The sequence below is a fragment of the Propithecus coquereli genome, unplaced genomic scaffold (assembly GCF_000956105.1).
Source record: "Propithecus coquereli isolate 6110/MARCELLA unplaced genomic scaffold, Pcoq_1.0 Scaffold224, whole genome shotgun sequence".
NCBI lineage: Eukaryota > Metazoa > Chordata > Mammalia > Primates > Indriidae > Propithecus > Propithecus coquereli.
Window position 1 is genome coordinate 1,713,205 of NW_012147634.1, and position 18,821 is coordinate 1,732,025.

General features: G+C 38.5%; 1 protein-coding gene across 1 annotated transcript in view; it reads left to right on the top strand.

The window, feature by feature from the left end:
- Nucleotides 1-15,769, top strand: part of SLC27A6 (solute carrier family 27 (fatty acid transporter), member 6) — a 73,509-nt gene extending 57,740 nt beyond the window's left edge. Inside the window, exons 6-10 of the mRNA XM_012645043.1 lie at nt 6,147-6,237; nt 9,425-9,620; nt 10,602-10,699; nt 11,802-11,932; nt 15,261-15,769. Coding sequence (XP_012500497.1) covers nt 6,147-6,237; nt 9,425-9,620; nt 10,602-10,699; nt 11,802-11,932; nt 15,261-15,437 — 693 coding nt within the window. The 3' untranslated portion in view covers nt 15,438-15,769. The remainder of the gene's footprint in view (nt 1-6,146; nt 6,238-9,424; nt 9,621-10,601; nt 10,700-11,801; nt 11,933-15,260) is intronic.
- The last annotated feature ends 3,052 nt before the right edge of the window (nt 15,770-18,821 follow it).

Below are 18,821 nucleotides of genomic sequence, written 5' to 3' on the forward strand. Positions count from 1 at the left end.
AATGAAATAGAAAAGAAACAGGAATATCAAAAGAAAAGTAAATATAATATCTTTAAAAGTAAAGAAATGGATTCTGATTGATAGAACACATAATATCAGAAATGGAAAAGACATTGCTATAGATGCTTTAGACATTAAAACAATAAAATAGGATTTTCTCTGAATTTTATTTAGTTTAATGAGTTGATTTTATTTAGTCGTTTATGAGTTCATATCAATAAAGTTGAAATTATGAGATTACTTGGACAATTTTCTAGAAAATACAACTTACCAGTACTGACAAGAATTATCACACTAAATAAAATAAACATACCCCAAAATCTTACCGTAGCTCTAGATAGCTTCCCTGTTAAATGTCCTGAATATTCAAAGAGCAAATAACTCTAATCTTACAAACTCTTTCAGAGACTAGAACAGGAGAGACAACGTCCCAGCTCACTTTTTGACTCCCACGCGACATGGCAGTACAAGAGCAGAAGTTGGCAGGCTGGTGCAGTCACAGGCGTACGTGTATGAGGCTAATCTCTCTCTCCTCGGTGTGTTTGCTCAGGGGCCTCACCTGTGCCCTGAGAGTGGCACTATACTGTGACGTTGCTGTTGATGTTTCCACAGCGCTGTACTCAAGCTTTTGAAAAGAGCTTTAGTTTGCAAACTTTGGTGCATTTGTATCACTTTCGTTCCTAGCTTCTTCAGTTTTATAGATTAAGATTTCTGCATAACAAACTGCCCTACATCAAAGAACACCTGGACCAACAAAAAACAAGTGTCTGGTTTTCTAGTCTGTGGTGATTTTTTTTTCAGTATCTGGAAATAATTGACATACATGTTTTTCTTGCCACAGTGGTTCGCCTTTTTAGCTGAGCTGCCTAGTCAAAGCTGGTGTAAATCACACTGATGTTCTAATCCTAAATAAGGTGCAAACTAATTTTACAATGCATTCTTTTAAGATTTTGAGGGTCCAGTTGACGTCTCAGAAATGTACCTGTATTCTGAACAAAAGTATTTTGGGGAAATTTAGTACTGATATTGCTGAGTTTTTCATTCCTTGCAGTAAATTTCTCAATTTCATTGCACTGATTCCGTTACGAATTTGGTAATCACATTAAGCCCTCTTTGTGCAGCTGAATCATACTGAAGTAACCACCCAACAAGAGCACGGGAAGATGTATTTTGCATTACTGATTTGACTTCATTATAATTTTCTAATGTTTCAAATTTCCTGTCAGACTCTAACAATACCAATAATGTAAAAAGTCATTTTTTTGTCTTCGATTTATTAGGAAAACTTGGTTTTCAACTCAGATTTCTTTTTCAGTTTGGAAATGAAAAAAAAAACATCATACCTAATACCATACGTATGCTAGTCTTTTATCATTTTATTCACATGCTGTTTTGTTAGATGGAGGTAATCAGAAAAATTTGCTGCAATAATTGTTTCATGATTAAGTGGGGAGATTCGCTGAGTGTGTCTCTCAGAAATGTAAGCCTGATCGAGCTCGAGCCTGCTACCTCACAGGGAAAGCAGCCTCCAAGCGGAGAGGGAATGGTGCAGGGAAGGAGGAAAATGAGGCAGCAGCACAGAGGTCCTGTAACCCGGCCTTTCCATATGCTGCACTTAACTGTTTAAATGCATAAAACTGAAGAGATGGTGTCCCACATGTGCCCCAAGGCAAACAATATAAAACTTTTGGTGACAATGTGTTTGAGAGACAAACCCAAGTAAAATTATGAGCTTCCTTCTCTTTCCTACAATATTTTCACCTGGGGAAAACAATTAGGAAGGCACAGACATGAAATCCATAGATGAAATAAAGCTTGAAAAAAGGAATAAAATCAATCTAAATAAAAGCAACTGAAAGAATATGAATTCACATCAAGATAATAAGTCCTCTGAAATGGCCAAGAAATGTTTAGAAAAACAAATTCCTGCAGGCTCAAAAAAATTACTATATTATTCTCTATAAAAATAAGAGCTCAAAGGAGAGGAAGGATCAAGGAAAATATAATCAACAAAAGGAATCCAAAAGTAAGCATGATCAGCTCAAAGACAAAGTAGAAGAAAAGATGAACATACGACAGAGATGAGCACCACAGTAAAGGACTTAAAAATCAGCAAGACCGGAAGCCCTGCAGGGGACAAGCCGGGTAGGATTAGGGAGTCCCACAAACACAATAAAAATAAAAAACAAATGATAACTAAAAATTAAGAAAAAGGATTTTGAAAACATAGATGGTGATCTGACATGTGCTTAATTGGTGTTCCTGCAGAAAAGACAGATCAAAAAGAAAAATAATTATTTCAACCCTAACAAAAGAAAACCTCCTTAAAGTAAAGACTTGAATATTTAGCAAAAGAGCACATTATGGTCCTGCAAAAAAAATATGGTACAAAATGATCATCAGAAAAATATATCCTGATGAAATTAATGAACAAAAATTAAAGACCTATGAGGAGATGATAAGGCAGAAAAAGCAAAGGATGTATAAGAGGTAACATGGGTGAAGATGAGAAGCATCTCGGGCATCTCTTAAAATAAAAACAAAGCACTCAATGCAGGCCGGGCGCGGTGGCTCACACCTGTAATCCTAGCACTCTGGGAGGCCGAGGCGGGCGGATTGTTTGAGCTCAGGAGTTCGAAACCAGCCTGAGCAAGAGCGAGACCCCGTCTCTACTAAAAATAGAAAGAAATTAATCGGACGACTAAAAATATATAGAAAAATTAGCCGGGCACGGTGGCGCATGCCTGTAGTCCCAGCTACTCGGGAGGCTGAGGCAGGAGGATCGCTTGAGCCCAGGAGTGTGAGGTTGCTGTGAGCTAGGCTGACGCCACGGCACTCACTCTAGCCCAGGCAACACAGTGAGACTCTGTCTCAAAAAAAAAAAAAAAGAAAATAAAATAAAACACTCAATGCCAGAAAAAAAAATGAGAGAAATGTCTTTACCTAACAATTTTAGTTATGGCTAAAGTGCTTCTCAAGTATAAAGGCATTCAAGAGGTTTTCTCAAAATCTTAATATTTACAGGAATATAATACTTCTTTATAAAATTCACTGACAAATTCTGGTCAACCTGAAGATAAAACAGAACTTAGAAATGAAGGAATCACCTCCAGTGAAAAGGTTAATGGTAAAACATTGAAACCATTTACGTATAGAGGATTGAACAGCTCTGAATTATGTTTACACAGGGAATAGAGATGTAAAACCCAACAATACAAAAATAATATAACAACAAGAAATGGGAGTTAGGTGGGAGGAGAGGAGGAAATATAAGTGGTCTTTCATAGTGGTAAATCCGTGGACACACTCTAAAGGCAAAATATAAGATTCATAAAAAGGCTCATTTTCTTAAACATTTTCATAAGATTTTTTATTGTCTTAAAAGTAAGCATCTTTTAGGGACAAGGAAAGTTACCCAACTGTGAAGTAAGGGAACAGTCTCCACAAGACCACCCTCACTTCTGACATCAATTGTGATTTGAAGAGTCCCTAAGACCACCCTTTGGTTTCATAATTTGCTAGAAGGACTCACAGAACTCGCTGACAGCTGTTACATTTGTGATTACAGCTCATGACAGCTAACGGATACAGGTTGAAATCTGCCCAGGAATGAGGCACACAGGCAGGACCGAGGAGGGTACCAGGGGTGAAGCTGTCAGTTGTCCTTTCTTGGGGATTCAGAACGTCCTTACACTCCTAGAATTGATGTGAGACAGTACACATGGAGTACTGCAACTAGGGAAGCTCACCTGAGATCCTTGTCCAGAGTCTCTTTGGGGCTCGATCACGCAAATCTGGTTGACTTCTATTTCCTGTCCCTCAGGAAGTCAAGCTGGGTGACCCAAAGCCCCCACTCTACATAACACTGTTGGCGAATCTCAGAGATCCTTCTCTAACTTGTGTTGTTACAATCTGCTTGGCCAAATCCCCTAAGACAAATACACTCCTATCAAAAATGACAATCCAAAGGCTTATAGATTACCTCCCAGAAGATGAGGTCAGACCTGTTTTTAGGCAAGGTTAAATTCTTTACTACACAGGGACGGATATCTCAGTTCTAGGCCCAACTCTGCCCCTGCTTGACTTTGTAACTTTGACAAGTTACTTTCCTCTGGGTTCAAAGTCTCCTGATATATTAATTCTAGAAATAATTTTGTGTTCCTTTTCCAACTCCTAAACTTACAAATCTGAATATGCAAAGGCACACAGGGCATGTATAGAAAGTCCCAGGGCCGACGTGTGCAGCCACACAGGTGTGGATTGCATGGTTCTGGGGCAGCCATTCCCTCGACTGCCACCATTGCCGGCTGTGGCTGTGCTCTGCGCATGTTCACACACATGGACATGAACGTTTAGGGATTTTTGAAGGTATGAAATCTATTTTTTTGTATGTGTTACCATAATGCAGCCATTTTTGTAATCTCATAAGGACCGCTTGAAGGCAGGAAGAAGGGAAATATTTCTAGCTGAGCAGTAATGCTCTGATCCAGACTCCTTCTAGAGATGCTGTGATATATTTAATTTCATTTGAATTATAAAATTATTCAATTTTTGACCATCAAGTTCCCTATATCTGATAACAGACACACTGAACAGTAATTTAGTGTGGAATTACTCTCACCCATATGTATGAAATAACACTAAAGCTGATATCACAAGTTGCTGGGCGATGAATAAAGCATGTCAATACAGGAGAGAAAGAATGGGCAATGAACAGGGCAATGTTCTCGTTTGGCCAAGATGACAGAGGCAGTTCCTGAACTTCTGGAATCCTTCTTTCTACTAGTCCTTAGGCAAGTGGCCAATGTCCTGTTATCCCAGTTATAGACAAAGACAGACCAACAAGGTGTCAGCTTGAATTTTAATAAAGAATTTTTATGTCTAGAATAACAATATATTTGCTTCACTGCCTCTTTCATTGGCCCTAATCTTAAAATGGGATAATATTAACTTCTACCTCTGAGTGTTTGGTGATTAAATATAGCTCTTAAGCTCTTAGCACAGTGTCTGGCATGCAGTAAGTGCTCAATCAATATTAGTTGCTCTCATTCGTATTTTAATTCATATTGTGATTCTAGTTTCATGCTGAATCGATTAATATTAAAAACCATAAATGTTTGTGCTTAATTTTTGATAATAAATAATACTACCACATTTATCTCACTAATATTATTCATCTTTCCCACTTACTTGCTCTATTAATAGATTTGTTCATTTCTCTCGTCTTCTCTCTCTCTCTCTCCCCTTTTCCTTCCCTCCCTTTCTCTCCTATTTGTCCCTTCATATTATTTTCTCTCACTTCATTTTATTACCTTTATGTTAGCGTACTACTTTCTAATTTAGCTTAATAAGATTACTGGTTTCATTGGTCAGTAAAACTTCATTTTTCTCATAGAAAAAGTAAGGGGGTTGAACTAAACCCAACCTGCAGTTCTTCCCCAGTGTCAAAATTTAGTGGATGTATGAGTCTCCATGACATGGTAACAATATGGCCATTACAGGGGCAGGGCAGCTGGACATATTTGTGATGGGGAGAGACAGCTGATTAGCTTGGTTGCCAACGCGATGAGGATGTTCTAACAAATCTGCCATCTTACACCACAATGGTGTAGGGAAGTACTCAATGTTAGTTTAAGGGCACTAAGGTGAAAAACCCAGGGAAAAAGGCCAAAGTAGTTTTCAAGTAACTACACTTTTTAGGCATTTGGTCACTTTTCTCGAGACTATAAGGAAAAAATGAGCCATGAAATCTTTGCATTCACATAGCTTACATTTTAGTTCTATTAAAACTTTCCATTTCAAGGGTGACTGCAAAAATGGTCCTCCTACCTGTAGTTGGCAGAGCCTGTACTGAATGCTGGATTGTGTCTGTGTCTTGGCATCACTCATTCGTGATTAAAACTAGTGGTGTTTGGCTAAGGGGAAGCACAACACGATAGAAATGAAATTAAACGCCAGTAAGTGAATGCCGTTCACTAATACCTTCAGTTTTGATTTTCAAATAATTTGTTTAATTTTGTATCAATAAAAGTTACTTGTTCTAATAAATCCATATTCTAATTATTTATTTCAATTGAGCATAAAATCTATTACCAGTACATGTCATTACACAAATAACTAAATGCTTGTTTATTTTGTTTCTTCAGCTTTTTTTCAAATTTGAATTGATCAAGTATGATTTTCAGAAAGATGAACCCATGAGAAATGAACAGAATTGGTGTAGTTGTGTGAAAAAAGGTAAGACTTGTATTTAAAGACGTCTCCTCAAATGCAGTTTCTGAACTTCCATATAGAGTCGTCGCTCAGTATCCTCAGAGCGATTGGTTCCAGGATCCCTGGTGGATATCAAAATCCACAGATGCTCCAGTTTCTTATATAAAATGGCATAGTGTTTGCATACAATCTACATACATCCTCCCAAATACTTTAAACGGATTACTTACAATACCTAATATAATGTAAACGATATGTAAATAGTTGTACTGTATTTTTAAATTCATGTTATTTTTTATTATTGTATCGTTATTTTTTATTGTTTTTTTCCCAAATATTTTGGATCCACGTTTGGTTGACTTCATGGATGCAGAACTGCAGACACAGAGGGCTGACTATAATACTGAATTATCAGTAGTATTTGCTGAAGAAAAAAATGGCTAGGTCCACTATGTAATTTGACTCTCTTGAATTTTGGTACAAGTGGAATGGTTTAATTATCAGGTGTTAAGAGCCCCAACTAGGTCACTGAGATGGTAAATTGTTAAAATTGAAAAGTGGTTACTATTTGGCTCATATTTTCCTTAATCCACCACTTCTATTTTGTAACAATGGCATATGTCTAATGTCCTATATCAGCAAACTATAATATAAAAATTAATGAATTAATTTATCATTCTGGATATAGTAGAAAGTCAGGCCAACTTCAGTTTAAACCTAGGCTCTGACACTTAGAAACCATGCAACTGTGGGCAGGTTAGTCAACGTGAGTCTCATTTTCTTCATATGTAAAGAAGTGGTGATGATATTTATTTTGTGAGGTTATCGTTGACAATTAAATGAGAGGTATGTAAATTCCTATAGAGGGCTGGCATGGGACTTGTTTCCTTCCTCCCCTCTTCTCGGCCTCTCACTCCCCTCCTCTACCAAGGCAGATTTTCTTGCAATTTGGGGTTAGAAATGTCAGTGAAAGCACGTGCCCCTATTAACTTGCTGCTATGTATAATCAAACTAGAAAATAAAATGTAGAGATGTACACTTAGAGTTCCAGTCTGAATAAATCTGGCCAAAATTACTGTTTACTGCCTCTGGATATGTTTAAACTACATTTCAGAGATAACTTTACTTCAAATGTGAAGATAAAGGTTGCATACCTGTTTTTATTTTCTGGTAGCTGAAAGATTGAAAAAAAATTGCAAGCTTTATCTATCAAAAAACAAATCTCCCAAATCTCTGTATTTTAAGCCTAAGGGCATTTAGCAAGTATCTTTCTCTAATGCAACTTGATGGATACTGTCCAAGAAAAAAGCACTTTCTGAAGAGATGACAAAGAACTTAAACACACTTTTCTAGTATTTTATTTATTACAATTACGATAATATCTGATATCGGAACTTGAATCTCAGAACTGTGCTTATACAGCCTCAGAGTTTCTTAAAAAGCCAGTTGAGCTGTGAGCTAGGATGATGCCACGGCACTCTAGCCCGGGCAACACAGTGAGACTCTGTCTCAAAAAAAAACAAAAAAAAAACAAAACTAGTTGACCCCAAATATCTGCTTTATGATTTTGGAATTCTCATTATGAGCTACTCAATATTTTTGTTTCCATTAAGGCCTTATGTCTTCACAATGTAAATTATTCCTAGACAGGAAACATATGAATAAACTATGACCTATTTAAATATTTGCAATCATTAATCAGCGAAGAAACTATCACCTATGTCCTGAAGAAGAAAAACAAAGAACATAAATTTTAAGAGAGATGTAAGAGTCTTAAAAATTCTGAAGTAAAGGGGACCTAGACTAACAGGATATATGTTGGAGGTGGACCCAGTTAAAAACAAAAAAAAAAAAACAGAAACAAAAACAAACAAACAAACGAAAAAAACCCTACTACATTTGCCAGCTGCTTGACATTGGGCAAAATTTTTTTTTTTTTTTTGGCCTCAATTTCTTGACCTGTAAAATGAAGACTTATCAGAGCCATTCTTGTAGGTTTATGATGAAGATTAGATGGAATACCTATGTAAGCACTCAGAATAATGACTGGGACTCAGAAAGTGCTCAATGGGGAAACAGTGGTAATGATGATGATATGATGGTGTTGGCAATTACAGTAATGATGAGGACGATGATGATGGGGGTCTCTGCTGGAGCAGAACAGATTTGTTTTGGCCAGTGGCATGTGTGCCTTTGGAAGCCAGAATGACCGGAAGGAGTGGGAGAAATGGGAATGAAATAAATAGTGCTGAAAGTACAAATTGCTTTGCAGTCTTCTGGGATCCAACTCTGTCTAACTAGCCACATGGATATTGCACCTCTTTACAGCAGGCAAAGCAAGTAGACAGTGGCCTTCAAGACTTCTGGGCCATGATTGCTGCCCTCCCTTCTCTTTTCACCTTATCTGAGAAGTAACTTTTACCTTACAGATTGCTGAGGGAAATCTTGGTTAACTTGAGTAAGTCTGATTCAAAAATTATTTTGAATAATGTGTCTAAATATAAGTGAAAGTAAAAAGTATCATGGGATAGGAGATCTTTTCAAAGTCTCATCTCTTTCGCATCAAGGATTTACAGAATAGCATCCCAGAGAAACAAATCATTTTCTTAAATGTCTAATAACATAATAACTAGATCAGATATAGTATTGTGCAGAAAACTTGCCCCCAAATCATAGAGATGTAATTTGAGTTCTATACTTCATTCCTCTGGGTCGTAGGTCTTTCCCTCTGAAATAGGGATTGTAGTATCAATTTCAAAGGATTTCTATGAAGTACAAGCAAGGTGACAGTTGCAAAGGGCTCATGTAAGTGCCCAATAAACATTGCTATCATCATTTTATTAAAATTATTATTATGGTTGTTATTTATATAGATGTCAGTGTTATCTGCGTTAACATCTACATAATCCAAAACAAAAATAGCCATTGCTCTATCCACGCAGGAAGTAAAAGAAATTTAATGCATCTTTTCTTTCCATTCAGTTCCCTTTTGGTTGGTTTTTCCGAAGTAGTTTGTGTTTGTGGTAGTCTGTAAAAGAATAAACTAGATGTGGGTACCAAGAGTAAGTGATGTTGAATCTTGAAATACATTCAGAGGAAAGTGAGCTGACCAATATCAGCGGTGTTGGCCAGATATAATTTAGATGCGTGCAAGGTGTGTGTAGCAATAATTTTAATCAGATAACTGCAAAGATGCCCTTCTCTGTTGCAGGAGAACCCGGACTTCTCATTTCTCCAGTGAATGCAAAGCATCCCTTTTTTGGTTATGCTGGGTCTTACGAGCACACAAAAAACAAATTGCTTTTTGATGTTTTTAAGAAGGGAGATGTTTACTTTAACACAGGAGACTTGATGGTCCAAGATCAGAATTTCCTTTATTTTTGGGACCGTATCGGAGATACTTTCAGGTATGAAATATTATGGGATGCACAGCTTGGTCTGTGATTGTGAGCCACGCGTCTGTGGAAGCATCAGAGACCACGTGCTCTGGCTTTCAGGGCAGGCAGAGCCTTTTTATCTCCATAATGTTTTCTCACTTAAAAATTTGTTGGCCATCTCTTTCTAGATTGAACTACATGTTAAATTTTGATGTAAAATTTTATAATTATTTTAACGAGCCAGTTCAAGTCAGTGTTTTCCTTTTTTAGGTTATAAAACTGGCAGACAGATGAGAAGTCTAAATGGTAGGGTTAAAACAGAAAATCAGTTTAGTCAAATATGGTCTAATTCTTAACCTAAAGATAAAAAATTAGAACAGCAAAATTCCCCTCTGTTACATTTTTAAAAATTCTCTAAGATTATCTTAGGCCTATGAAATTATTTCACTTTACTAGCCAATGACTAAGTAAAGCATTCAACAAATGCTTGAATGAATAAGTTACTTCCTATATCCTTGCCTTCTTGTACTATACTCTAAACTCACTTTATGCAAAATCATGTTAACTAAAATAAAATATTTATATGCATTAAAGGAGCCCAAAGGCTTTAATACCTAGATATTAAAGTGGGTGAGTATACTGAAACACAACTGTAGCTTTACTTTCATCAGAGACAGGGAATGACTTGCACTTAATTGTTGTTGTTTTACAAAATAAAGATTTTTGCAATGATAATCCTTATCACTACTTTATTTTCATGTGTATTATAAAACATTTTACCACAAGCAATTTATATTAATGAGATATAAAGTCATTTTAACTGAAAAACAGATGTTGATTCTGTTGAATTACCAACGATGTGCTTCCTTAGAAATATCTTTCATTTTGAAAACTACAGTTAGTATTGATCACTAGATGCTTGGAGGAGCCAAATGCAAGACATTAAAACTAAAACTGGATATCTAGTTCTTCAAATACGGGTGCACTAACTGGAATTTGTTTTTCATTTAGATGGAAAGGAGAAAACGTTTCAACCACAGAGGTTGCAGTTGGTTTGGGAATGTTGGATTTCATACAGGAAACAAACGTCTATGGTGTGGCCGTGTCAGGTATAAATAGATTTCAGATTTTGGAAAGATGCTCAGGATAGAATGTGATACCATTCTTTAGTTTTACAACAATCTTACTAATTCAACATTTTAATTTTTATGTATTAAGATAAACATCTTAGTCTTGTCTTGGCAGATAATGCCCTTGACCAAGCTAACAAACTTCATGGTCACATCAGGGGAAAGGTACCAACTGAATTTTAATGCCTGTGTTTATTTTTAAGCAGAGCTTGAAAACTCTGGTCAGTGACTCACTGCTTAAAAATTTGTTATAGCTTTTCAATAGTCTGTTATCTTTTTCTTTATGACTAGAGTTTGTACATACAACTAAACAGGAAGGTGTTCTACATTAAATGTTTAATAACACTATCTTGGACTTAAGGTGGATCTTTTAAAAAAATTATTTAAAATTTTTTCCTCATTATTTCTATAAATATGCATATGAGGATCATCTCACGATATTGAAAATAGCACAGGAAAGTGGCTAATTTGAAGTCACAGGACAGACATTCTCCATTTTCCAGCTGATGCTTGTAAGTGCAGGGGAGTCCAGGGGTGGGAGTGTTTGGGTAGGAGAGCAGAGGAAGGGAATGTTTACTTAATGTTAGAGAAAGGCTCCAGAATGTTCTGATCCCCTGTAAAGATCCATAGGTGATAAGCAGTCAGTGAGCTGCGGAATTAATTATGGAAATACTGGTTTCTAGTTTCTTAACTTAAAAATATGTCCTTTAATTTTTTTTGCATTAATGCTTAAAATGTACATTTCTATATTTGCCTTTAAATAAATGTTTCCTTTCTTAATATTTGTGTTAGTGGTGCTAGGATGCAAATTATAGGTAACTTATAGTGTTTTCCATTCCATCTATTTCATTTCTGTAGTGTAGACAATTAGGAATAGACTGGTCTTCCTTATTCTTAAATTGTTTCTAGAGAGTAAATAATATGCTCAGGGAAGGACACAGACCCATTCATGCTACGTTGCCTTGTTACCACTGCAATAGATTTAATGTAGCTGTAACGATTAGTAGGTAAGTAACAGAATTAATATTAAAAAATTAATCTAGTACTTACAAGATTGACTCTATTTCAAACTTTTTTTCAGGTTATGAAGGAAGAGCAGGAATGGCTTCTATTATTTTAAAACCAAATAAGTCTTTAGATTTGAAAAAAGTTTATGAACAAGTTGTAGCATCTCTACCAGCTTATGCCTGCCCACGATTTTTAAGAATTCAGGTAATTTTACTGTTTGAATTTCCTATCAAGTTTAAGACCAGGAAACCAGGAGGTAGTTTCATTGTAAAATAATACTGTATCCTTTAGATATGTGTATTTTATTCGTATTAGAAAATTTCAGGAGTAGGGAGAAGCACCAGGATATAGAGCTGATGCTGGCTGACACCACGTGTGATGCCCAGTTACAGAGGGAGCATGATGAAATGCTGGGACGTGTCTGTCTGTGCCCTGATTAGAGAATGGCTCTGTTCCTCTTCAGTCAGCACCTCAGAGCAAAATGTCCCAGTGGCAGTGGCAAGCCAGAACCATGCCTCACACACGCCTTGTGAAGACACTTGGTGCCGAGTGCCTTGAATCAGGTTCTGTCCAGGAGACATCAAGCAGTCTGCAGGGCGTGTGCAAAACCTGAAGGCAGCTGGCTTTCAGCAACTCCGTTTTGAATTTTATTGTCATTCTATTCAACCTCTCCCTCACCTGAACCTCACATTTCGGGGAATTCTAAGTTTAGTTATTTTTGGATGAAGGCTCTGTGTTGTTTGGTTACTAGTATAAAGTACAGTGAAAAGAAAATGAATTTACTCAACTACTGGGTAACTTTACTTACTCAACCATTGTTCATCTCTTAACATCCAATCACATAGACTTTTTCTGAATGTATTTGCTATATCTCTATTAGATCCCTAATGGAGCAATAGACTGTGTCATGTTCAGTTTTAAAGCAGTTACCAAGCAATCCTCATAGCAAAGTCACTACTCGGCCAATGAGACACATCATCTGAACTGTCATAAATACATATTTCATTTGCATTTTTTACTTTTCAGAGTTTTTACATAGTCTCGGGTTATTTTGGTAACATTCCTCTGTAATACTAAAGATAAGTAAATATGAAGCAGAAGTAATATATTTTAATTGAACTTGTATACAAATGGCTATAGATTTACATACAGTTATAAGAAATAACACAGAGAGATCCCGTATGTCCTTTACCCAGTTTTCCCCAAGGATAAACTTTTGCAAATCTATCACAATGAGGATATTAAAATAATCTACCCATCTTATTAAAATTTCTCCTGTTTTACTTGCACTGATGTGTGTGTATTTTCCATATACTTTATCATCCATGTAGCTTCATGCGTCCATGACCACAGCAAGGATATGAACATTCCAACACTACGAGGGTCCCTTATGGTGCCCTTTTATACCCACATCCCCCTCCCTCCCACCTCTCCTGACCCTACCCCATAAGTAATATATTTTCATAGAATAGAAAGTGGATACAGCAGATAATATTTTAAGTATTTTCACCCTATGGCTACTTAAAATTCACTTTCATTAAGCTGAAGACAGTATCTTGGCATAGGACTACTCTAGAAGACTAGATCAGCCTTGAACAAATTTAGAAAATATTTCAGGATTATTAAATACCTAAAAAGAACATGGACCATGACTGTTATGTTTATTACAGTATTTTCTATAGTTAGCACAAAGCCTGGCATTTATTTAATAAATGTGTTATGATAATAAATGATCTGATAAAAGGAATGAAAAAGTAAAAGTTACTTCTAACAAAATGAGTAAAAATATCTTATTAAAAATCTATTTAGTGCAAATTTAAAAAGAGAACCCTTTTGTCAGTAATGTATAAAAAAAAATTTTAAGTGTAATAATACTCAGTATAGCTGGGATAAGACGTCCTTTCGTTCTGTTTGTGGAGACACAAGTTGTTATAACCTCTCTAAAAAACAATTTGGTAATATGGTAATATATGAGAGTCTGCATATGTTTGGACTTACTAATTTCACTTTCAGAAATTTATCCTTAGGCAGGAATTAAAGATGCATAAATGTTATATGTGAAGATATTCCTCAAAGTATTATTTATGGTAGTCAAAGTTTTTATATTCTCTATAAGTTCAAGAATAAGGGCAAGGTTACTTAAAATATAATTAAATGAGACCTTATGAAACCATTTTTAAAAGTGCTGTTTTGATGAAAATTATTGGACCTAGGAAAATATACTTGGCATAATATTAAGTTAAAAATAGCAGAATACCAAATTGTATAAATACAGTAAGCTTCTAAATTTTTGGAAAAGAGAAAAAGGATACGTGGCCCACCCAGCCACATCTGACTCTGTGATGACCGTGGGGGGGGCGGGACAGGGGGAGATCAGGTCAGGGAAGGGGCTCAAAGTGAAGTTGTCTGGAATTAGTACAGAAGGATGAATGAAAATAGCCGGGTTACTCAGAATTTTATGTGGGTCCCTACATGTCACCCCAATTTAAACAGGTTGTTTTTCTGTCCCTGAAACTCCCACAAAGAAATACACTGTCTCCTTTAAATACCTTAAAGCAGAGATTCTTAAACTTTCTAGATTTGTGGTACCTTTAGTGTCTCAGTAATTTTTTTCATAGCACTCTTGGGTCAAAACAAATACCTAAACCTTTGTTTATACACTAGTTAAATCAAAACAAATAAATAAGTATTTAGGTTTAACAAATTAGTAGCCATTTGAAAAAATAATGCATATCAATCAAAAGGAAAAACACTTTCATTTTGTTTTCAAATGACCACAGTCTCTTCCCAAGGAGATGTGAGTTGGGCACTGCGGAGTTCTTCCTCGGCTTAATTCCACGTTCCAACGTGAGTTTTGGCTGTACTTGCTTTTTATCACGGCAACCACCAAAAACCCAATTTTGCAAAGATATGGCATCATTGAAAGAAAAGTATCATAAAACTACTTTGAAACTAGAGACTACCTTGAGCTGGTAGTTTGTGAGTGGTGACCAACGAATATCACTGGGTTTCCCTTGAAAACTTAATATATTCTGTGAGGCTGCTGGAAATTCACTGAGGTGTTCCAAGTTTGGGGACCCAAGTTTTAGGGTATCCTGTACCCCCTGTGGTTCTTGCAGAATTCTGCCTCGTGTAATAGATTTGTGTGTACTTGTGGAAGTTGCTTTTATCTCCTTACTGTCTCGTAGCATTCTCTGCACACAATAATATTGAATTGGCATTGAATCAAAGAGATAGCTTATGTGTTTTAGACCTACTTGTAATCAGTTTATTGATTATGTTCATAATTCTTATATATTGAATGAGTTAATATTTGAGTAAAGTTTACAGGTAATTCAAACTAAAGACTTAAATATGCTACAAGGTGATTTTTTATCTCTAATGTTTTTGGTAGTAAATGTAGAGAAGATTATTAGATGTAAAATGTTATTGTTAAATATTATATTCTATAGTGTTAGATATTTTAATTACATATAATAGCTCTTATAGATAATATTAAATGCATCCACTCATCTTAGTAATTGTTTTATAGGAAAAAATGGAAATGACAGGGACATTCAAACTACAGAAGTATCAATTGGTGGAAGATGGATTTAATCCACTGAAAATTTCTGATCCACTTTACTTCATGGATAACTTGGAAAAGTCTTATGTTCCACTGACCGAGGAAATTTATGATCAAATAATGTCAGGGGAGATAAAGCTTTAAGATTTTGTACGGTGATATTTTCATACTTTCCTAGGAAGAGAGAGAGGAGAGTATGGTATTCTTCATTATGAAATGGGGAAAGGGAACTGACATTAATTAAGTAGGTGCTATATTTCCTTAATATGGAAGAGAATTTCTTTAATCAAGTAAAACTTGAATTTAATTGATATAAACTTTAATTGATTATTGTTTTTACCCATTTGGGGATTCAGTGCGTAACTAAATATTTGTCTTAATGTTAAAGATTTTAAATAATGAATAAGTGGCTAACAGTAAAAATGTTTTTTTCTAATATGTAAAATCTCTAGTTTTGAATAAATCGGTAAATTTTATTGAAATATTATATTTTTATGTGTCCTGTCCTATAACTCAATAAAATCATCTTCATTAATACGTGTTTTGAGTTTTTGTTCTGATTTTTTTTACTGTAAATTTCCAAAGGAACTGACTAAATGCACCCACACTCATATCTCCTTTATTTTAAACTCACATTAAGATGATTGATAGAAGAAACATAAAAATTTGAAACAGCACAGCAGAAAAACTGGTAAGCTCAAAGCATTGAGGAATTTTTGAAGATATATAAATGGGATCAAATTGACAATAAAACCAACAGAGCTATTGTAACCGCTACTTCTACAGGGAAAGAAGAGAACAGAACCCCGGTATTACCGCCAAGATCAAAGTCAGAAAGGCTTCGAGTTTGAACAGGTTTGTGAGTAGTTAACTGGGAGATTTATTACAAGGATAGTCTAATGAGCACAGTTGTACTTACCCCAAGCTGGAAACACCAGACTCCAGTGTCTCCTTCAAGCCGGAAACACAAAAACTGTTGCGGCCCAACCAGGTTCATTCGTCCGCTGACCAAGACGAGGCCAATCCACTGAGACAGCAGGATTTAGGCAGAGAGTTTATTCTGCATAGTGCTAAGTGGGGAGACGGGAGAAATTTCTCAAATCCGCCTCCCTGAGAACTTGGGAGACGCGACTTTTTAAGGATAGTTTTGCAGGCAAGGGGTCAGGCAATTAGGTTTGTTAATTGGGGCAAAATTATAAGGGTGTGGAGATGACCTTGTGTCGTTTCATCATGCCTGTATCTAAACTATCTGGCCAGCAACAGCCGACGTTGGTCACCTCACTTTCCTCTGAATGTATTTCGAGATTCCACATCACTTACTCTTGGTGCCCACATCTAGGGCCCGCTTTTACCGATTACCACAAACACAAACTCCTTTGAAAAAACCAACTGAAAGGGAACTGAATGGAAAGAAAAGATGCATTAAATTCCTTTTACTTCCCGGGTGGATAGGCCAATGGCTGTTTGTGGTTGCCAGTGTCTGGGCGCCAGAGGTGGGCTGATCCTGTGGGAAGATGAGGGCTGATGGACAGTTGCACGGTAGGTCGGTAGCGGGCCTGTGGATCTCTCAAATTCCAGGGGACAAGATTGATGTGCCCTGTGTATCCGAGAGGGGTCCCTTCCCAACAGGCTCTGGCGAGCTGCAGACTGGTTCAGGTGTGGAAGATTATACCAACTTCGCTTTGATTTTTCTTGAAGAAACAAACAATGAAAGACAGCTGAAAACAAGAACCTTATTAGTGGGCAGGCAAGAGTTGTCTTCTGGTAAAGGGAAGTGTTTGGCCCCTTCCCAAGTTAGACTTCAATGAGCCTGGCTGCAAGTGAGCCAGAGGGAGATACCATGTGGGAAGGCGGGCAGGGGCTATCTTTGGAATGTCTGTGAGCAGGAGGCCCCACGCCACGCAGCGGACAGAGGCGCGGCTTGCAGCATCTCTGCCCTTCGGTCTGTGCTCAGCCTCCATCCCGAGGGCTCGCTCTGCGGCCTCACGTCTCACTTCCCCGCACGAACACCGGGTGGAGGAAGCTGTGGGTCCCGAGAAAGGGCAGCCCCATGGCCTGGCTCTCACCCGGTATTGTGTCTTTGAATCCGAACACATATTTTGTTGTTTTCGGTGGTGGCGGTGGTTTGTTTTAAACTGACCACTTGGAAGACATGCCTTGGATACCTGTGGTTTTCAGTCCCCGCCCCCACCAGCGTTGAGTGGGGTGTTCCACTTTTCTGTAGCCTGTGTGGAGCCAGGTGACGCGGCAGGAGGGTGCAAGCAGCTGTCCAGAGGCCCACTGGATCCTCATGGCGACTGTTTGGCTTCAGGTCGGCTTTGAGTTTTAACAGGAATAATCCGAACGGAGAAAGCGAACAGCTGCAGGTAACATTCCCTGCCCAGCTCTGTTCACAAATCTGCGTCGGACGAAGCGAAGCCCTTACGTGGTGACACCTTGGATGACCCGTGCGCATCTGCCCGTCGTGTGCGAGCCCCAAGGCCTGTCCGCTGGCGCAGATGCTGTGCGCGGCCGCCGCTCCGCTCACCCGGACCGCGTGCCTGGGCACAGGCGGCGCTCCGAGGGAATTCATTTTATGCGTTCACTGTTTCCTGAGCAAACGTCTGACTGTGTCCTCGGTGCATTCGGCAGCGTTTTCGCGGCAGTCCCTGCGTTTGCGGAGTTTTCACGCTCTCCTCACTGCGGTTCGCGCTGCTCCGTCCGCACCGAGAGGCCCGCGCTGCGCTCCTGAGCGGAAACGTGCTCCGAGCGCGCCCGCCTGCCGCGGGCCCCGGCCCCGCCCTCGGCACCGGCCCTCAGGAGAGTCCGCAGCCCCTTGCGACAGAGGACTACGAGAGAATTTCAGACAGAAATTTGATGGGATCCTCAGGTCCGGAGCCCGGACCGGCGCTGTCCCGAAGGCCGCGAGCGGAGCAAGCCCGTGTGGCCGGCGGCGGCGACGTGTCAGCAGCCTGCGGAGGCCTTGCCTTCCGCCGTTGTTCGAACCCCAAGTAACTCACCGAAGTGTCTCAACGAGAGCAAGTTTTACCCAGGTGAATCCTTCTTCAGTTAACTGGGCAAATGGGTGCGTTCTGGCCCTCTCAGGCTTCTCTCCCCAGTTGGAGCGGGGCTGTTCCGAGTGCTGACTGTCGGATTCGCCGCAGCGTCCTGCCCTAAAGAAGACAAAAACGCAGGCTGCGAAGCCGGACTTGGTTCCCAAGTCACATTCTGGCTCTTGCTACGAGAGGCCACCCTGCTCCGAGACAGACAAGGAGACAGAGAATTGAAGGAATAGTTAGGGGGGCAGGGAGATTCGATCGAGTCTGGTTTTCTAGGTGAATGAAAAGGCAAGGTTGGCAGAGGGTTTGGTGCCAGAGTCAAGAGATCTGCAAATGCTGTCACCTTCCCGCATGAGGCACGTCGCCATTTGTCAGCTATTGTGAATATGCGCATTTTAAGCAGTAAGATTCAGCCGGTCGGACTCCTCTGGGCGGTCCCAGTGCCATGTTTCCCACGCTGTGATTGCTTTGAGGGCAGGCGGTCTCTGAC